The sequence below is a fragment of the Ambystoma mexicanum genome, chromosome 1p, assembly GCF_040938575.1.
Source record: "Ambystoma mexicanum isolate Mex_15411 chromosome 1p, UKY_AmexF1_1, whole genome shotgun sequence".
NCBI lineage: Eukaryota > Metazoa > Chordata > Amphibia > Caudata > Ambystomatidae > Ambystoma > Ambystoma mexicanum.
In genome coordinates, this window is record NC_090921.1 from 358,809,142 (window position 1) to 358,831,639 (window position 22,498).

The following is a 22,498-nucleotide window of genomic DNA, read 5'->3' on the forward strand; positions in this document are numbered from 1 at the left end:
CCAACTCACAATATCTCACTGCATTTACACATGGGGAGATGCACTTTGAACACACAAGACTGCCTCAAGAGTATTGTGAGAGCCCCAGCATTTTCAACAGGATCCTACACGCTTACTTAGGTAACAATCAGGTTCCTAGTACCATTATCCAATACGTAATGATTTGCTAGTGTGCAGCATCAGTGAGCAAACAGAGCAGACACGATTTGATTACACTCTTACAGCTTTTGGCCCATAAGGGATACAAAGCTGATAAATCAATACTACAGTACTGCCTCCACTACCTGTCTCAATTGATCTCTGTGAAAAGCAAGAGAATTATCCTTGAACCCACAGCCAAAGACAGTGAAGGTAAGGCAGACATTTCTGGGTCTCTGCAACTATTGCAGTGCATGGATACTTAATTATGCAGGTCCTCCAGGCCCTCAAGGAAGCACAGAACGGGTACAACAAAATAGTGTGGACAGAGAAAATGCTTATGAATTGTAACGGCCTCAAGGAAGTTATATCAATGGCCCCAGTACTAGCAATCCCAGATTAGATGCAGGAATTGTACTTATTCTCTCACTCCAATGGGCAACTAATTACTGCAGTTCTGACACAAAAGAGCACCATAGGCCACAAACCACTGGCCTACTACAGCGGTATGGCAAAATCTGTGATGCAAGGCCCATTTTCCTGTGAGCAGGTGCTCGCTGCTGCTGCTCTGCAACTCTGTATATCCAGCATGCAGTCTTTGCAAACCTAGAGTGATCAACATTCACCCTGGCCACACAGCGAGCATCTGCCTTCAAAGTCATTCTTTCGAGTGCAAACATTCATATTGTTAGCTGTAAAACAGTAAACCCAGCAACGGTTCTGACAGAAATATTCTCTGATGAGGACTTGGCCAACCATGACTGTGTAACATTTGAGGGAGATTAGGATGACATTCCAAAAGCCCATGACAGACCACTTTAGGGGGGACGTCTTCTTCGTTGATCGGTTAGCTACAATTGATCTGGACACAGGATTGAGACACACTGGTGCGGCGGTGGTCCACTTGGTGGATGGGGAATATGAAACACTGGTGCAGAAAAGATGACTGATGCACCTTTTGGTACAAGCTGCAGAGCTTATTTAGCTTATTGAAGCATTACAAGCATCCCAGGGGTGTCATGTGTCAATCTACTCTGATTCAGTGTATGTCACCACAACAGTGCATGAATGTTTAGTGCGTTGGAAGAGGAGGGGGTTCAGGAGGGTGGACAGTTCTCCCTTGCAACATGCTGCTTTATTAGACAAATTGATTCATGCACTAACTGAACCAACGGTAGTGGGGGTTGTCAAATGCACCGCCCACACAACCAACACAGACAAAGTGTCACTCAGTAATGCTCCCGCAGATGTGGCAGCGAAAACAGCCGCGTATCTCCCGTTGCTCCAAATATCAGAATATCCTCTGCTGGCACCCAGCACTCAGCAGCTACCATTACTTTACAGTCCTCTAACCCTTGCACAAATTATTGAGTTACAGGGTCATGCACAACCAGAGGCAAGAAATTTCAGGAAAAAGAAGTAATGCCACATGAGTTACTACTGGTCGCATTCGACCAGTTCCATCATCCATCTCACGTTTCTAAACAGTGTTTCTAAACAGCGGACATACAGGAGGACTGGTTTGTCCCCAACCTCCAGGAAAACTTGACTAACATGGTCATACACTGCACCACATGCCAAAGTTACAGTACAGGACTCACATTAACAACTATCAGAGGTGCCTTGCCCTGGCCCATTGCGATGTTCCCTGATTTACACATCGATTATGCGGTCATCGGGTAAAGGTGTAACGTGTCCCGTTACCTCATTGTGGTAGTGTGCCCCTTTCCCAGATGGGTGGAAGCAGGACTGTGTGCATACCCAGATGCTAAGTGCACTGCAAACATTTTGGTGCAAGAGGTTTTCCCTCGATGGGGTGTATGCAATGTATTAAGATCTGAAAATGGCACGCACTTCTTTAATGAACTCTTTAAGGACATTTGGCATTATTGGGAATCAAGCACTGGATGTTCACCATTTACCACCCCCAGGCCAAAGGCATTGTGTAATGCATAATGTAAATTGTCAAAACTTTGCACCACTTTAAAAAAGAACTGGGTGCTTTGCCTGCCACTGGTACTGTTCATTTTGCATATGCAGTCCTGCCAATTCCACCATGTATTACGCAATTATGTGGTAACGGGCTGCTGCATGCATACACCACTCTCCCTTGTTAGGAGTGCATCAGATGCTCACAGGGCAGCTTCTATTCTGGGGGAGGAATTCAAAAGTTATATATCCTCCCTAACCAAGGCCATAAAATGTGGTTTCCAACAGATTAAACCACCCCGGACAGAGGAAACAACCAGTGCAGCAACAGACACACCAGCAGAGTCTGCAATTGGTCCCTTGACAATGGACATATATTAAAAATGGTGTCCGCCGCTGGTCATAACCCAGATATAACGGGCGACATCAGGTTACCTATGCCATTCACCTCGCAGTAAAGATAAGGAACTACATTACTGGGTGCACCTTTCGGATGTACACAAAGGCCTCCAGCCTGAGCAGGACATACAAGTTTAATTTGCCCACCTCCATCCTTGGAGGCCCTGACGATCACCTATAAATACCTTCTAACTCATTAAAAGAGCATCTACCCCGTCCACATGTGAAACATTCCCAAATGCTGCTACTCATTACATTTGCACAGGGAGTGCACTCTCACACTCCCCCATGCCTTTCTCTCTCTCTCACTCTCTCTCTCTCCCTCTCCCTCTCTCTCTCCCTCTCTCTCTCTCTCTCCCTCTCTCTCTCTCTGTCTCTCTCTTTGTCTCTCTCTCTTTTTCTCTCTCTGTCCCTCTCTCTCTCTCGCTCTTTTCCTTTCTCTCTCTCTCTCTCTCTCACTCTCTTTTTTCATTCTTTACGTCACTTCTTGTTGTGTGATGATTTTCTTTTACAGGTGAATTTTTATGATGTACCTTACTGGATCGAACAACTCTGTGTATATTAGAAAGAGTACTGTGTACGATGCAGCGTGAAGATTTTCCCATTCAAATATATGTTCAGTGCATTATATTGCTGCCGTGTTTTTTGTGTCTGTGTTTGGGCTAGGAATATATTGAATATATTGGGCTAGGAATATATTGGAGTTGTGTTTTCATATGGAGTGAACATATAAAAGGGTCGGGGGCAAAGTAATGTTAGATTTAGTAATGCCAGTTTTGTTACTATCACATCAACATACATTAATATGGTTAACATGTCTTCATCACTAGAGCAATTTGGGAATAACAATACCACTATTATTAGTTCAAACTATAATGCCACCGTTTTCAGCATGAATGCCACCCAAGATAAAATGAAAAGGCGTACCAATAGAGATATTTCCCTATTCTTTTCTAAGAGGTTTTCTAACATGATTAGGAATTCAAGCTTTTTTGCTCCACACAATATCGTAGTACCACGTTGCAAAAGGCAAGTTAAAAGGGCAAAGTATGATGCCTATAGAGGCCTAGTACTGGACATAATAGAAGATGTGCACCATCCAGAACTTTCAAATAGCTGGTACGCCGACATGACCTCAGTAGGGAGAAAAAGAGTGAATGGAAGTATGCCTGTTCATTGATAGTTCACACAACAGGGGCCCCCAAGGAATTGCTACCACAAGAATTACCAATCATAGATGCTCAATACCTAGTTCATCTGGCACTGTGGAGGATGCGAGGCACTTTTAAGGCGCAGAATGTGCAACTATAAATTATAAAACCAGACCAGTTATTGTGCACTCATAATCCTAAAAGCATTCAGTGCCAGTGGAGGTCATACCTGAAAGTGCAAGCAGGAAAATACGTGGCGAACAAGTGGCAAGAAAAGATGATGAGCTGCATGGCAAGAGTGCTACTCGGGTTCGGAGAATAAGTGCTGGCACGAGTAAATACCTAATGTGCATAATTCTGTAATGAACATATCACAAAGCTTACATGGATCGACGCAATGGAGAAGCCAGTAAAGGTGCAAAAGGAATAGAGTTACAAACTTTGTAGGGGCCCATCAAAAGTGCAATAAACCATTGTTCATCCCAGATCTCAAAAAAAGGCACTGCTGCAGTAATGGGCTAATATTGGGTGTGTGCACGGCTGTCATACTTCCCCAATGGAAATTGTGGCATTCATGGAGACGCCATTGATGGGTCGTTACGTTCTTGCAACGTTCCGCAGTGCGCGGTCTAGTGCTTTTTCAAGATGGCCGCCCACTCCTTATACTGGAGACGGTGCTGGCGTTCTTCGCGTTGCACCTTCGGTTCTTTCTCCGTGCTGCCAACGCTAGTGTATTTTCATTCTGTGAGCTAACGCTCCGCGTTATTTGCTTCTGACTTTCTCTCCCGCGACCGTCCCTTCGGTTGCTGCTCTGTCTTCATTACTTTCAACTACCTTGTTCTTACCTGTTTTTCTCCTGTTCCGCTCTCCTTCGTCCGTACACCCCGTGTATCGGAACTTCCTCTTCAGCTCCAGCTTCCTCGCTTCTTACCTTCTTGCCTCCCCTGACTATTCCGTTGGTTATATCCCCCGGCTGCTACCTCGTTGTCGGCAAAGGAGTGCGTCTGATTCCTCGAGGCTTCTCGTCCGGAACCCAGGCACTACACAAAGAGGGAAGTAGGTCTCCTTCCAAATCCCGCAATCCAGCAATCCCGCAAACCAGCAAGCCAGCAATCCCGCAAACCAGCAAGCCAGCAATCCCGCAAACCAGCAAGCCGGCAATCCAGAAATCCAGCAATTCAGCACAGGGTTTTTGCCGGGAGGCTTTTTTCCCTGTTGGAGGACGGTCTCCCTGCGGAGCCTCGCTCTCTGGGGGATTCTCTCCCCAACAGCGTGGCTTCCAGTGGAGACCGACCTTATTTACACGAGAAAAAGAAAACTAAAGAGCCTAAGGAAACACGCAGGAGAAGAAGGGCTACTCTACAGGAAGACGCCCACGAAGGCAAAGGTGAGGAGGAAGGGAGGAAGGATTTGGGTAGTTTTGACAGCGTGCAACGCCTGGAAGTATCAATGGCTTCGCTTGAACAATATCAAGAGCTAGTAGGGGCTATACAAAGTTTGACTGCAGAAGTACAGACTCTTAAGAACGAAAACCAGATCTTACGTCAGCAAGTTAATACTCGTGATGATCATAGGAGAGATCTGCCTCCTCTCCCTCTACCTTTTGGTAATTACGATGGAAATCCAAGATCCCTAAGGGAATTTCTAGACTCTTGCATGATCTATTTTGCCTTCCGCCCAAGAGCTTTGACTCCGACAGAGCAAAAGTGGGATTTCTTGTTTCAAATCTAGCTGGGAATGCCTTAGCTTGGGCAACCCCTCTTATAACCCAGTCTGACCCTGCTATTAATGACTACGCAGCATTTACACAATTGTTCAAGACACGATTTGAACGACCTGAGGTTCAGTTCTCATCCTATGAACAAATAATAGATCTCAAACAGGGTAGTCTGGATGTGCAAACATACGTCTCGTCCTTTACGAGACTCGCCGTAAACTCTGATTGGCCTGATTCTGCCAAACAAACCTTGTTTCGCCGAGGTTTAAATGACGAGATCAAGGACGAAATAGCCAGAACCGGAAGACCACCTTCTTTTCAGGATCTAGTGACTCTGGCTCTCCAAATCGAATTCCGGATAGGCGAAAGGAGGCAAGAACGCAGAAGAAATCCAGCAACACGGATGCCTATATTCCATCCACCTTCCCAGGATAGACATGCAGGTTCCCCTCAGGGAGAGGAACCTATGCAAATAGGGACCACACGAGGTCCGTTAACCTCGGATGAAAGAAGGAGGAGAAGAGACCTAGGTCTCTGTATGTATTGCGGTTCTCAAAGACATCTCTTACGCAACTGTCCAGAAGTACCTCCTCGACGACAGGGAAACGCTCCCCCCCGAACCTGAACAGGGGAAGGTCCGGGGAAAGAAGATCGACTCCCTGCGTAAATCACTTACCGGCGCCTTCCAATGACGATACTCGTCTGATGGTTTTTCCCGTTCAACTCACAAGCAGACATTCAGAACCATGGGAAGTAATTGCAATGTTGGATTGCGGTGCCGCTGGAAATTTTGTTGATATTCAATGGGCAGAGAAGAACGGGCTACCCCTTCGCAAAAAATTACAGCCAGTACCCGTGGAAGGTGTAGATGGCCTTCCCTTATCCTCCGGACCCATCCAGTTTGAAACAGAGCCAGTCAGCATCAAGATATTTCAACACCAGGAGATGATGGTGTTTGACCTCATTCGTGCAGCTCATTTCCCCATCATTCTGGGGATCCCTTGGTTACGCCGCCATAATCCTACCATCAACTGGACAGCCAATACCATTCATTTCAAGTCCTCTTTCTGTGCCGAGAGCTGTTTTCAAGGACTTATTTCTCCGCCTCGATTAGATTCTGCACAGTCCTTGTCAGCAGCCTCTATTCACCCGATTCCGTCTCATTACTTGGAGTTCAGGGAAGTGTTTCTAGATCATCAGCCACATCTCCTTCCTCCTCACAGAAATGGAGATTGTGCCATTGAGACTGTACCAGGAGCACAAATCCCTTTTGGGCGGATGTTTCCTCTATCTTTGCCGGAACGTCAGGCTCTCAAAGAATACTTAGACAGTAACCTTCATAATGGACTCATTCAGGAATCGAAATCCCCAGCTGGAGCTTCATTGTTTTTCATCTCCAAAAAAGGAACCTCCGAACTTAGACCGTGCATTGACTATCGTGGTCTTAACCACGTAACAATCAAAGACCGGTATCCGATGCCTCTTATTAAGGAGGTCTTACAGGCAGTACAAGGAGCCACCATTTTTACAAAGCTGGACCTGAGGGGAGCGTACCATTTACTCAGGATCCGGGCTGGTGACGAGTGGAAGACCGCTTTTCGGACACCCTTAGGTCATTTCGAGTATAAGGTAATGCCTTTTGGGTTAGTAAACGCTCCTGCCATTTTTCAGCGTTTTATTGACAAGTTATTTTCGGATCTTCTCTTCTCCACTGTAGTGGTGTACTTGGATGACATATTGGTGTATTCGAACTCGCCCAAAGAACATCACCATCATGTAAGGGAGGTGCTTCAAAGACTCCTGCAGAACCAATTATTTGTGAAACCAGAGAAGTGTATTTTTGACTCCTCTTCAGTGTCCTATCTTGGCTTTATCTTGACTAAGGAAGGAATACGTATGGATCCCGGGAAGATAAAAGCCATCTTACAATGGCCTACACCCAAGAACGTCAAGGACATTCAGCGGTTCTTGGGGTTAGCCAACTTTTACAGGCAATTCATTTCGAGATTTTCCAACATGGTACTTCCTATCACAGCCCTACTGAAGAAGGGAGTGGCATTCAACTGGTCTCCCGGAGCTGATCAGGCATTCTTGTCATTGAAACAAGCCTTTACGTCTGCTCCCATATTAATACAACCGAACCAAGCACATCCTTTCATAATAGAGGCTGACGCTTCTGACGGAGCGATAGGTGCAGTACTGCTACAAAGGCATACAGACGACAAAGAACATCCAGTGGCTTATCTATCACGCACTCTTACCCCCAGTGAACGGAACTACTCAGTGATAGAACGGGAACTGTTGGCTATCAAATTAGCCTGTGAAGAGTGGCGGCACCTGTTACAAGGAGCTGTTCATCAATTTACTGTTCGTACAGACCACAGAAACCTGAAGATACTCCAACAAATGGAATGCAGAAATGCTAGGCATGCCAGATGGGCATATTTTTTCTCCCAATTCGATTTCACTATTTCTTACATCCCGGGAAAAGAAAACGTTCTGGCTGATGCTTTATCCCGAAGCCAAGGTATGGAGGTTGAATCAACGAGGAGATCTGAAAGAATACTGTCGAACAAATCTTTTCGGATCATTGCCAATACCTTTCTCAATGCTACCAGAGACAGTCTCACCCACAATAAACCTTCCCAGGCATTAGGAGCGCAGTTACAAGAAAGATCTGGATTATACTTCAGAAAACAAGCTTTATATCTTCCCGACAAGGAACTGCAGACTCTTGTTTTGTCCTGGTGTCATGACACTCCATTGGCAGGGCACAAGGGCCAGAAAGCTACCCAGGATCTGGTTTCGCGATATTTCTGGTGGCCCAATTGCAATAGCGATGTCAAGACGTATGTCGCTACTTGCCCTATTTGCGCCATCAGTAAACACCAAACGTCTCGCCCGCTTGGTCTACTTCAACAAGAACCAATACCATCTCAACCGTGGACTCATATATCGATCGATTTTGTGGTCGATCTTCCGTCCTCCCAAGGGAAGACTGCCATCATGGTTACGGTGGATTCTCTCAGCAAATTGGCTCATTTCACATCCTTAAAAGGAATACCTTCGGCCCCGGAAACAGCCAGAGTCTTTTTTAGAGACATTGTAAAACTTCATGGCCTTCCTCAGACAGTGGTGTCCGACAGGGGCTCCCAGTTTACCTCGCTTTTCTGGACCTCGTTATGTAAACAGTTGGGTATTCAGAGGGCCCTTTCATCCGGCTTTCACCCCCAGAGCAATGGACAGACTGAGCGATTGAATCAAACTATGGAACAGTACCTACGTTGTTTCTGTAGCCAGCGACAGGATGATTGGAATCTCTATCTCCCATCTGCAGAATTTGCATACAATAATACCCGCCACACGGCCATCAGAATGAGTCCGTTTTTTTGTACATATGGATATCACCCTCGCCATATGTCGGTAGGACTACCTGAACCTTCAAGATTGCCCTCTATTGAATTTTTAGTTCAATCACTTAAGGAAACCCATCAGCTCGCCGGTAATACATTATCGGCTAGCCGCAAGGAGTACAAGAGATGGGCTGACAAGAAAAGACTTCCTAATCCACCCTGGAGAGAAGGGTCCAAGGTATGGTTGGCTACAAAGTTTCTACCCCGGTGGGTTCACTCTGGGAAATTCGCGCCAAAATATATCGGACCCTACAAGATCAAGAAAAGGATCAACCCAGTGGCTTTCCAGTTAGAACTTCCCACTCAACTACGTCGAGTTCATCCGGTGTTCCATTCCTCATTGCTCAAGGAATACCGTCCAGATCCTTACCGAAGAAGAACCACCCGACTCACATATAACAAGCCCAGTGAACCTGAGGAGTATGAGGTCTCTTATCTAGTGGATTCCCGTTACTTCAAGGGAGAGCTCCAATACTTGGTCCATTGGAAGGGTTACTCTATTGAAGAACGCACTTGGGAACCCCACCATCATATACATGCTCCCTTGCTAGTTCGGAAGTTTCATCGTCTCCACCCAGGGAAACCGGGAGGCCCCCCGGTGAGAAGGAGGCATACTGTCATACTTCCCCAATGGAAATTGTGGCATTCATGGAGACGCCATTGAATGGGTCGTTACGTTCTTGCAACGTTCCGCAGTGCGCGGTCTAGTGCTTTTTCAAGATGGCCGCCCACTCCTTATACTGGAGACGGTGCTGGCGTTCTTCGCGTTGCACCTTCGGTTCTTTCTCCGTGCTGCCAACGCTAGTGTATTTTCATTCTGTGAGCTAACGCTCCGCGTTATTTGCTTCTGACTTTCTCTCCCGCGACCGTCCCTTCGGTTGCTGCTCTGTCTTCATTACTTTCAACTACCTTGTTCTTACCTGTTTTTCTCCTGTTCCGCTCTCCTTCGTCCGTACACCCCGTGTATCGGAACTTCCTCTTCAGCTCCAGCTTCCTCGCTTCTTACCTTCTTGCCTCCCCTGACTATTCCGTTGGTTATATCCCCCGGCTGCTACCTCGTTGTCGGCAAAGGAGTGCGTCTGATTCCTCGAGGCTTCTCGTCCGGAACCCAGGCACTACACAAAGAGGGAAGTAGGTCTCCTTCCAAATCCCGCAATCCAGCAATCCCGCAAACCAGCAAGCCAGCAATCCCGCAAACCAGCAAGCCAGCAATCCCGCAAACCAGCAAGCCGGCAATCCAGAAATCCAGCAATTCAGCACAGGGTTTTTGCCGGGAGGCTTTTTTCCCTGTTGGAGGACGGTCTCCCTGCGGAGCCTCGCTCTCTGGGGGATTCTCTCCCCAACAGCGTGGCTTCCAGTGGAGACCGACCTTATTTACACGAGAAAAAGAAAACTAAAGAGCCTAAGGAAACACGCAGGAGAAGAAGGGCTACTCTACAGGAAGACGCCCACGAAGGCAAAGGTGAGGAGGAAGGGAGGAAGGATTTGGGTAGTTTTGACAACGGCAGGTGTAGAGGAGGAGCCAAGTACCCCTACCTCAACCGTCCAACCCCTTTTACCTGTATGCTAGAATCCAGAATATGTGACGTACAGTTGAACCAACAAAGTGCAGAGTATGGACTCTGTGAGGTAACAGTGAAAATACTGAATGCAAAGAGGCTCCCGGAGGCAAGGTTCCCATTAAGAAAACCATACCTTCATACAAGAAAATATGATGGTCATTTGAATAAAATCCCTCAAGAAGCAGAGCCAATAAACGGCAAGGAGGAATGGTAACGTCATTAACCATCACCAGTATATGTCACGCAGAACTCAGATGATGTACCTAGAAGAGATGCAGAGACCAGAGAATGCAGATATTCTATAAGGCATCAAGTAAGTATCAAGGATAAGTGACATCTTGGGATCAAGGTGAAGAAGCTTATGCCACAGAAACAGATGATGCTATCAAGTCATTTTACACATGTACAGATGCAAAAGAAACACAAACAGACAAAGTAATCTTAAGGCTGGCTTTGTAGTGAATAGATTGTAGTAAGTGCCAATATATACACATGCATATGCATAAGTAAAGGATGGATGTTTCCACTACGCATTATAGCAGATGCAAAAGAAACACAAGCAGACAAAGTAATCTTACACCCGCCCAGCACTATCACTACATGCCCACCTGACCCTGAGCACTGATTTAGCAGGAGATGGGGGCTGTATGGCAGTGGCTATGTAGTTATGGTTAATTTGATAAACCCATAGGAAGAGCACCTTTTGGGTGGCTTATAACTTAGCTCCCCCTGGCCAAATCCTCACCAAACTTTGCAAAAAAAGTATATGGCCCACTCTGAATGATTTTACAAAGTGTAGTGAGGTTTGGTTAAGGGGGGGCAAAGTTATAGGGGGCCCCAAAATGTATTTTTTGCCCACAGACATAATGGGAAAAAACTTTGCTCACGCCTACAGCCCAAACCGCTGGACAGATTTTCACCAAATGTGTGGCAGGAGCGGTGGCTTGGCCACGAAAGCATGGTTTTGTTAATTTGTTGTAAATCCGTCTAATAGTTATTTTTTAAACGTCCAAAACGTAAGGCAAAAAAAGTGTAATATCTAAGTCTGCTCCGCGGACACACTTCCCTGTACGCTCCGTGGACAGGACACTAATTGGCTAATAGAATTGTGTCATGTCCGCGGACACACAACGTGTTCACTGATTGGTTGGACTGAAGTGTGAGGTGCATCAGATTTTTGGAAACTCCAGCCTTCTTGGATTCGCGGACAGCGGCCAGTGTCCGCAGACATTGCGGTAAAAACATATTAAAAAACACAACATTGCATTTGTCAAACTTATCAAATAATCTCTGGGAAAGTGAGTGGTGATGAGGATGGGATGGAATATGGCTGCAAGAAGCAAAGAAACAGGCGTTTTTTGCTGTGAGAGTCCGCAAACAGTTTGGATGTTCGCCAAGAGTCCTGTGAAGTTCGCGGACACCTCTGCATTACAGGGTTGGTGAAAAGTTGTTCTTGGATGGCTTATAACTTTGGCACCACTTAATTAAACTGCAGTTATATTCCTGACCTGATCCCGAATGAGTTTGCAAAGTTTGGAGGGATTCTCTCAAGAGGGGGCAGAATTAGAGAGAGGGTCCCAAAATAATGTAAAGGCATATAAATGAGGTGCCATTGGACGAATATACACTTAATTTGGAACTGATAATATATATAGATATAAATGTTCTTTTGAAGTTTGGTGGGATTTTGTCAAGAGGGGGCAAAACTAGAGGGGGGTCCCAAAATAATGTAAAGGCTTATAAATGTGGTGCCATTTGACAAATCTACACAAGGGTTTGCAAAAAGATTATTGATCTAGATATAACTGTTTTCGTAAAGTCTGAATGGATTCTGTCAAGTGGGGGCTAGATTGTATGACGATTCTATGTGCATACATTTGACACTTTTCAAAAAATAAAACATGAGTGGATTTCCAGCAAACTTGTGCAAGGAGTATTGAGAAGGACCTGAAAGCATGGTTTTGCAAATGTGCCTGTGTTTTATTTTTTGACAAGTGTCATAACGTAGGTACAAAAAATAGTGATATACCTTTGATGACTGAGGTGTAGCCTGTGGCCATGTGCAGTGGCCAGCTTGTCCGGGTCATGCAATAAGGTCATGATCCGGACAATCTGGCTACTGGCCATGACCACGAGGGACAAAACATAGGGTTAAAGTGGCCATGTCCACCTGGGACTGGCTTTGTGGTAACGTTAGTCGAAATTGGGATAGATTTGGAAGAAAAATGTGCGTGTGGTAATATGGTCATAGAGTTCTCTTTTTGCCTTCTGCAGGCTGCCAAGGAAAGCGAAGAGAAGCTCTGTATGGAACCCAGCCTTCCCTTTCCATGGTGGCCATCTTGGAAAAGGATGTTTCTTTGTCCCGGTGTAGGAAGAAAAATCCTTTTTTTAGCACCTGGGTTCCCGGTTTGGGACCCTAGGGTGCTAATGGCCTCATCCCCCATTAGTGGGGCTGGAAAGGGGGGATAATGGTCTGGAGACCTTGTTATCCACCCTCGCTTTGCTTGGGCTGATAACGTGGGCTGCCAGGCTAGTATCCACTGTTTTAGTTCCTGCAAAGGGGGATGAACGCCACAATATTTCCATTAGCATAACCCAAAATGCAAATGGAAATGTTGGAAAATCTTATTGAGTCTATGTACTTTACTGAAAATATATAAAGTAGATGGAGTCTATACTTTTTTTTTAAATGTGAAAGGTGGTTCCTAAAGGAACATTTCTTTTGTTGTTTTTGGATGTATTTATTTGTTTTGGCAGGAAAGCTAAGAACCAAAGGTGGGGAGGGAAATGAGGAAAGAGGCACCAAACACTAATATGGAGGGGCAGATGGACAGGGGAAAGTGTTGCACATGTGTTATTTCTAAGGTAGGGGGCAGTGTTTCTCATGCTCCTTGATTACAGCAGTGGTGGTGGCTCTTAGGGAGGAGGGATGGCATTAGCTGATGCCATTTTAAGATGAATATCAGTTTTGCTAAAAGTTTGTACTGTGTACTAGATTGTTAATAGATAATGAGTAGGAGTAGGTGTTGGAGCTGTGCAAGGGAAATTTTGAAGTTGAAAGTTCCTAGATCAGTAGAAAATGCAGTTCTGAACTGTCTGCGAAGCACAGATCTTATCGTGAAGTGCGGACAGGTTCTCGGACACGTCATCATGCCACGCGCCAGCGTATGGTCATGTGGAACTGTCCGGAAGGTCCACAATGAAGTCAGATGTTCATAGATGTCTACGGATGCAAAACTAGTTGAAATAGTTGCAAAAAGTGTATAGAAGTGTTAAAAGTGATTATAGAAGGTGGGAAATGGCAGAGTTTTAAGGTGACACTTTGTAAATTGGACACAAATATTGTTATTTTGGGTAAGTATGATATTAGTAAGGTGTAGGAATATAGCATGCACTGGTAAAAACCTATAAAATTCAATGAAAAAACATTGTTAAAGGGACGTTATGGTTAAGTTGCACTAATAAAAACCTATGAAATTCAATGAAAACATTTTGTTAAAGGGACGTTATGGTTAAGTTGCACTAATAAAAACCTATGAAATTCAATGAAAAAACTTTGTTAAAGAGACTTTATGGTTAAGTTGCTCTAATAAAAACCTATGAAATTCAATGAAAAAACTTTGTTAAAGGGACGTTATGATTACAAGTAAAACCGAAAACCCCCAGAAATTCCCCAGTTATGGTAAGCTAAGCAATCATAACTCACAATACCACCGTGCACTGCTAAGACTAACATCCAGGACATCAAAGATGACATCACAAATGTCATTGATGACATCACTGATGACATCACATGTGAAATACATTTTGATGAAAAGTCCCTACAGGGAGTTGTATTTATAATGTTGGTAACAAGATGTCAAGGATGATCGGGAGATCTATCATGAACTACTTAATCTATTAAAGAATGTACTAATCTAAAATCATTGTATTGGAGTGCTGTTGTTAAAATAGAAACCTAATCATATATAAACATAGGCAATGACTGCAGCATGCACCATAGAAGTACATTATTTATAATGTTGTAATTTTGGATAGTACAATAATGAATGATACCTAATCAGAGTTTTGAGTAATGTTAAACATGTAATAACTAGCTAACAATTCAAGACTTACAACACTTGTTCTGGTACAAACAATACATGTGAAGAACCACAATGCATACAAATCAAAGGTACATACAGGGAAACTAAAGTAAGGAAGAAATAATCAGCATCATCAGAACATGTTAATAATATTACATTTTATCTTCATGTATACAAATGAATTGTGTGTGCACCATGAGCTGAGACCAAACCCTAAGGAAAGTACTTAAAGAAAGTACTTAAAGAACATATGACAAGGTTAACGTCTAGATATATAGCACCTTTTCAATTTTAATATTCTGACTGTCAGTGAACAAAACCACCTGGCCTATATATGTCAGTGAACAAAAACAAGTGGCCCAGATATGTGATGTCATCAGTTATGTCGTCAATGACATTTGTGATGTCATCTTTGATGTCCTGGTTGTTAGTCTTAGCACTGCACGGTGGTGGAGCAAGTTATGGATGCTTAGCTTACCATAACTGGCAAATTTCTGGGGGTTTCGGTTTTACTTGTAACCATAACGTCCCTTTAACAAAGTTTTTTCATTGAATTTCACAGGTTGTTATCAGTGCAACTTAACCATAACGTCCCCTTAACAAAGTTTTTTCATTGAATATATTTGTATATGATTTGCCCACTTGAGGTGTATGCCCAATCTGGCCAGAGTTTATGCCACGTATGCAGGGCATGGGTACCTAGGGAGGGAACGCCACCATACTTAAAGGCTGATAGTTTGGAAAATGAACAAAGAGCGGAGTAGGATGTGGAACGGGTGGGTGGGAATTTCTTAATGTAGAATTAACAAAAGGGGGGAATGTTGGTAAGGGTACACGCTCTCCTCACACCTCCAGGTGCTTTAGGATAAGGCAAAGGCTGCCACAGGCACTGTAAGAGACCAGGGGGACATGCCCTTACGGTTTCTGTACAGTTACATTATTGCATGCTTTGTAGGCACAACACATATGCAAGAATATCAGCCATGTAGATATTAGTAGCCACATTGTGGCACAACACATAAAGATAGTGCGGCAATCAGCACACCAGGCTTAGGCCGTGAACATAAGCAAGGGAATAGGTCGTATCTCACACAGTGATGAGAAAGGCCAGGGTTGCACAGCTCCATAAAACCCTTCATTGTCCTAAAATGTTGCCAACCTTCGCACCCTGGGAAGATTGTGCCCTGCAAGGCCACATGAGGAGGGTCGAGTGTCTGTGAACCGTGAAATCACATGCGAAGGAGGGCATGTGCCTCCAACCCCCACCAGTCCCAATCCTAAATTATAGCATCCCAATGCCCTGACTTTAGGGCCCCTGAATTCCAACATACCAGAAAACACCAGACCACTGACTATACACCTGTTGGATACCCGATCAATCAAAAAGGTCAGAAAGCAGGGCTTTCGTGCCTTCACTTCTAGGTCACGTGATTTGGGCTGTGAGGTGCACTGAGGGATGAAATTATAGCTCAAAACAAGGGTGGAAGACCTTGGAGAAGTGCCAGCCTGTCTGCAGGCATGTGAAGGATGTGAGTTAGTCTGATCTCAGCTTTCCCACTGGGTCCCTGTCTGCTCTTACCTGGTGCTTCGTTACATAGGTAAAGATGTATTGTTTAGTTTGCAAATATTTGCCAATTACTCAGCTTCAACCTGATGACAGATGAAACATTGCCCTTGTAAAAGGAGGATGGATGGACAGGGCTAGAACAAATGGCCTGGCATCCCCTATAAAGCAAGCTGCCCATGTATAGGGTCCTAACAACCCGCCATGCAGGTTTTTACTATATGTCATGACATCACTGATGAGGACTAATACCCCAATAAGCTTCTGCTCATGCAGATGTTGGCAGAACGTTCCGTGGCAGCTGAGTTCTTTGTTGGCACATCAATGTTTGTGAAATAAACCTTGTTATCCTTGCAAGAGGTGTATTGGGCCTTTTTCTCTAACGGGCACCCATGATGTGCTGTTCTGTGAGTGAAGCTTGCACTGCTTCAGCCCAGGATCTACTCATTTGGTTTGTGTTGGAAGCCTACAGCGCTGCGGCGCATCTGGTACATATTTTCTTAGAGGGATGCAAGGCTTGCACCACTGTCGGTTGTTCTGTAACTCTTCTGAATGAGGGGCATATGAACTGCTGCTGCCCATGCTGTGCTGTTCTCTATATGTGAGTGAAACATGCACTGTTGCAGCCCATGATCTACCTGTTTGGTTTATGTGGGAAGCTCACACTGCTGCTGCCTTCATTGTATTTGTTCTTGGTTTATGAGGGAAGATAACACTGCTGCTGCCTTCATTGTATCTGTACTTGGTTATGAGGGAAGCTTACACTGCTGCTGCCTTCATTGTATATGTTCTTATTTAATGGGGGAAGCTTCCACCACTGCGGCCTTCATTGTATCTGTTCTTGGTTTATGAGGGAAGCTTAAACCGCTGCTGCCTTCATTGTATCTGTTCATAGTTTATGAGGGAAGCTTACACCGCTGCTGCCTTCCTTGTATCTGTTCATATTTTATGAGGGAAGCTTACACCGCTGCTGCCTTCATTGTATCTGTTCTTGGTTTATGAGGGAAGCTTACACTGCTGCTGCCTTCACTGTATCTGTTCTTGGTTTATAAGGGACGCTTACACCTCTGCTGCCTTCATTGTATCTGTTCTTGGTTTATGAGGGAAGCTTACACCGCTGCTGCCTTCACTGTATCTGGACTTGTTTTATGAGGGAAGCGTACACGGCTACTGCCTTCATTGTATCTGTTATTGGTTTATGAGGGAAGCTTACACCGCTGCTCTCTTCATTGCATCTGTTCTTGGTTTATGAGGGAAGCTTACACTGCTGCTGCCTTCATTGTATCTGTTCTTGGTTTATGAAGGAAGCTTACATCGCTGTTGCCTTCATTGTATCTGTTCTTGGTTTATGAGGGAAGATTAAACCGCTGCTGCCTTCATTGTATCTGTTCTTGGTTTATAAGGGAAGCTTACACTGTTGCTGCCTTTATTGTATCTGTTCTTGGTTTACGAGGGAAGCTTACATTGCTACTGCCTTCATTGTATCTGTTCTTGGTTTATGAGGGAAGCTTACACCACTGCTGCCTTCATTGTATCTGTTCTTGGTTTATGAGGGAAGCTTACACCGCTGCTCTCTTCATTGTAGCTGTTCTTGGTTTATGAGGGAAGCTTACACCGCTGCTGCCTTCATTGTATCCGTTCTTGGTTTATAAGGGAGGCTTACACTGCTGCTGCCTTTATTGTATCTGTTCTTGGTTTATGAGGGAAGCTTACACCGCTGCTCTCTTCATTGTAGCTGTTCTTGGTTTATGAGGGAAGCTTACACCGCTGCTGCCTTCATTGTATCCGTTCTTGGTTTATAAGGGAAGATTACATTGCTACTGCCTTCATTGTATCTGTTCTTAGTTTATGAGGGAAGCTTACACTGCTGCTGCCTTCATTGTATCTGTTCATGGTTTATGAGGGAAGCTTACACCGCTGCTGCCTTCCTTGTATCTGTTCTTGGTTTATGAGGAAAGCTTACACTTCTGCTGCCTTCATTGTATCTGTTCTTGGTTTATGAAGGAACCTTACACCGCTGCTGCCTTCTTTGTATCTATTTCTATTTTATGAGGGAAGCTTACACCATGCTGCCTTCCTTGTATCTATTCTTATTTTATGAGGGAAGCGTACATCGCGGCTGCCTTCCTTGTATCTATTCTTATTTTATGAGGGAAGCGTACATCGCTGCTGCCTTCATTGTATCTATTCTTATTTTATGAGGGAAGCGTACATCGCTGCTGCCTTCATTGTATCTATTCTTATTTTCTGAGGGAAGCTTACACGCTGCTGCCTTGTATCTATTCTTATTTTATGAGGTAAGTGTACATCACTACTCCCTATGGTCCAGATGTTCTTTTTGTATGAGAGACGCTTACCCTGAAGCCAACTTCTAAATGGCTGGTGGCTGTGCTGTACCTATTCTTGGTTTATGAGGGAAGCTTAAACTGCTGCTGCCTGTGTTCTTTGATTGTTCCTTATGCACGAGAGAAGCTTATCCCACTGCAGCATGTGCTGTTCCTCATGTGTGTCTGAGGAATGCGTGCACTGCCTCTGCCTGTGATGGCAGTTCGGTGTGAGTGAGGAACGCATTCACTGCTGCTGTCCTCCTATACCTGTTCTTTGTTGGGAAGGATGCTTGCTCTGCTGCTGCTTGTGCCAAAGCTATTTTATGTACATGGGAAGCTTGAACTGCTGCTACTTGTACTGTATCTTTTTTTTGTAAATGAGGGAAGATGATGGTGTTTCTCGTGCTGTGCATGTTCTTTGTGTGAGGGAGGCTTGCATTGCGGCTGTCTGTACTGTACCTGGTCTTTATGTCGGGTGAGCTAGAACCTCTGCTGCCTATGCTTCACCTTTTCATAGTGGATGGGGCTCTTGCAATAAGGCTGCTTGTGCTGCTTCTGACCTCCGAGCCAGGGGACAGCACTTCCCAGATGAAGGCCTTGAAGGCCCCCCACCTAGTGGGGATGCCCGCAGGGGGTGCAAGACCCTGAACCGAAAAGGAAGGGCGGAAGGGGACAAGTGGTATCAGGGTGAGTAATGGGGAGAGGGCCTGGGAAGCCACCCGGTGTAGGGGGCAATCCTTGGAAGATGAGTGAGTGGGGTCAAGAACCACATAAATTAGAGGGAGCAGGGGGAGGTGCCCTTTTTGATCAATGTGCTTTGATCACGAGAGGACACTCCCGCGAGCCCACACATCGAGCGAAGGATGGGATAGGTGATACTGTGCACATTACATAGAACGTCTAATACATTTTGATGCTTATCTTTCGGAGGCACCTCAGTTGAGTTACCTGGTGTATCCAAAGAGAAAAAGTGGTGTAAGGGCCAAAAGGGCCCAGAATTCTAAGGGTGAGGGGATGGCAGGAGCCGGACGCCACCCCAGGGTACACAACATTGGGGGGCATTGTGCGTAAGTGGCCAGTGGGGAATGTGCCAAGCAGTGGAGAGGACTTGCCGTGGCAAGCAGGTTAAAGGAAAGCTACTTATCGTAAGGATTATTACCGGGGAGGCTTGGCATGCAGACAGGAATTTGCCACCACAGCAACTACGGGGAAGATGCTGTCGCAATGAGGGCACAGGTAAGCAAAATGGAAAGAGGTAGCGGAAGCCCACTGGGGCTGAGCACTGGGGATGACTGAGCTGGATGCTTCCAGAAAGATGATCAGGACATGAAAAGAAGGGGGTGGGAAGGACTTCTACCTGGATGGCACAGTGCGCCAATGTACATCAGCTCAACGTAGTTCCTGGGGCTGGCACCACCAATACGTATCGCCTTTAAGTTAACTCTCGCCAATAAAGCAGCTGCAAAACCTGATCATCCACTCAAAATGTGTGGCTGTGGAATTGGTGGTGCGATGCTGGGGTGGTGGGTGGAGGGGGGATGTGCAAGTGTAAAAAGCAAGGTGGACAGGTAGAGGTAACTGAAAGGGAGGGGTTGGCGGCCAAGTGTGGGATGTCGCCATTATGTGAGAGAAGCTTGCACTGCTAACACCTGTCCTGTATGCTTTGGCCCAGTGGTCTCCAACCAGAAGATCGTGAGCTACTGGTAGCTCACCTGGGGCTTTCCAGTAGCTCTTTGATCAGACCCCAAAATGAGCACAGCTTGTTTATTTTGGTGTCTGAAGACCCTGGGAATTTCCCCCCACCCCGTCTCACCCCTCTTCCTGTAAAGTGAACAGTCAAAAGCTATGTGCACAGTGAGCAGAGGGGCTGCATCTGGGCTAGAAGGGCTTGGGCAGCATCCCAACATAGGGTTAACTATCAATAACAAAAGTAAATGGCAAATGTGTGTTATGGCTATTGTCACCAAGAGTTGCATATTATGGCAGATTAGAAAGGGCCTGGGTGGATAAATCTGCATGCTGTGTAAAACAAAACTGGGGATGTGATTGTTTCAGTCTCACTGTGTTTCTTTAGATTTATTTCAGCTAGCATTACTTTGCATGCTGGTAATTGTAGGCTTTCAATTAGAATGGGGGAAATAAAGATACAGCTGTAATAGTTTTCTGAGCGCACGTGTGTGTACATAGAAAAATAATCTGTGTGATACCCAGCTTGCAAGAAAAAAGGTACATCCTGCTTTGCGTGTTTATGGTAAAACTGTGAATAATTTTTTATATTTTCAGATATTGAGTTCCCGGTTTTAAAGCTCTAGTACCCAAACTGTATTAAACCTTAGGATGGAATATGGCATGATATGGAGGAGCCCACCTCTATGGATGTCCCAAAACAGGAATTCAAGTGTTAACTGCAATTTTACATTTAAGTAAACATGGAAAACTACTAGCTGCACTGCATTCTGGGGCTTGGCCACTTACATTTATAAAACTAAACAAGAATGTAAAGTGACATGTCTATCACTATCACAGTAAATACATACAGTATTCCTTTTTATAAGAAGAGCAAATAAACTGCCCAAAAACGGCTTAGTCGAAATTCTCATACTCTTGGATATCACCACCATAGTAGCGCCCGCCTGTTGGCCATTAACTACAAGTAGCTCTTGCCAACGAAAAGGTTGGAGACCCCTGCTTTGGCTTGTGTCCTTAACGTTCTGTGTGTGCAGGAGCCGGCACCACTGCTGCCTCTGCAATGCCTGTCCTTGGTGTGTGTCCAACACTTTCACTGTTGCTTAATGTTCTGTACATTTTCTGTGATTTAATGGTAAGTAATTTTACCGGAATGTCATCAGCTGATTATTAAAATTCAGGAAATGCCCCGCCATGAGTAGAATTGTCACGTGACTCGGCTTCCCTTTAAATTCTGCAGGAAAACACCAGGATCAACCAGGTCTTATTGGACTACGAGAAGAAGAAGAATGTAAGTACATTCCTGGGAGTTGTGGGGGTTCTGGGGGGCGAGAGGGGGCGGGTACATGTGCACGAGCAGGGATGGGGAGGCGCACACGGGGGATGTGAGATAATGGATACCGGCACTGTACCCCTAAAATTATGGAGCCTCCCAGTGGCGGCTGTTCAATTTATGAAATGGTGAGGCATACATACATTCCCAGGATTGGTGCCAGCGAGCATTGCGACCAACGCCAAACCCATCCAGGGGTGATCTCCCCACAAAACTGTTGTTGCACAAATTGGTCTAAACGGCACATTTTATACTGAGAAATGAGAAATGACAGTACCAAAAAGCCATTGGATTGAAAGGCTCGAGGAAAGCACAGCATTTCGTGACACCAAATTCTAGAAATGGCAATTTTCAAATTGTGTGCCCCACAGGCACACTGGTGGCATGGCAGACGCATGTACATTTTGGCCAAGTCACTGAAACAGGGCCTGATGCTATGCGCCTCTACCACACGAGGACACTGCCAATCATCAGTCACCAGAACTTACACCACTTTGAAATATTGTCCCCTGAGAGGTATCAGTTAATGGACATCATTCTTTCTGTGCTGGTGTCACAACATAAAGCAGCCGTGTGAGGTATAAATTCCAGTAACATAACATAAAATACAGCTGGAATTAGTCGCCGTAGGAACCGGATGCATGTCCTCCAATGTCTCCAGGGGACGAGCATGAATGGGACACATGGGCGTGGGAGGGGCAATGACGGAAATGGACAGTCCCACACAGATAAAGGAAGAGCAGCTCTACATGCACTCTGGATAATATTGAAAATAGTGCAATAGTTAATACAGAGCTTGTTGTGCACATACCTTCAGCACCAGTGTATCTTTCTAGTTGACATGCAAAAGAACACAACTACGCGGGGACAAAGAAGCAAACCCGACCATTCCTTCCTGATCACTTAACAAGTTAAAATAAAACATCAAAAACACGAAAAATGATATCATAAAACCACCTAAAATCTTTCCCTACCCTCGCCGTCTACTTTCCTAGTGTTTTCCATGTAGGCAAAGGGAATCCCCTTTCTTAATAGTCTCATCCTGAAGTCACCACTCTTTCAAGCCAAGTCTCATGTACCCCAGCCATTTTGTTCTTGACGTCTTTGATTCCATCCCTATTTGGGGACGCTGTTGGCTTTAAACGAAATTCTGACCCATATCAGGAATGGTTTTACCCTACTTCTTTCTCCTGT

The 22,498-nt window shown here is 45.1% G+C and overlaps 1 protein-coding gene across 1 annotated transcript in view; it reads left to right on the forward strand.

The window, feature by feature from the left end:
- Window positions 1–22,498, forward strand: part of OCEL1 (occludin/ELL domain containing 1) — a 105,955-nt gene that overhangs the window by 64,628 nt on the left and 18,829 nt on the right. Inside the window, exon 5 of the mRNA XM_069648810.1 lies at window positions 21,212–21,262. Within this exon, the coding sequence (XP_069504911.1) occupies window positions 21,212–21,262 (51 nt within the window). The remainder of the gene's footprint in view (window positions 1–21,211; window positions 21,263–22,498) is intronic.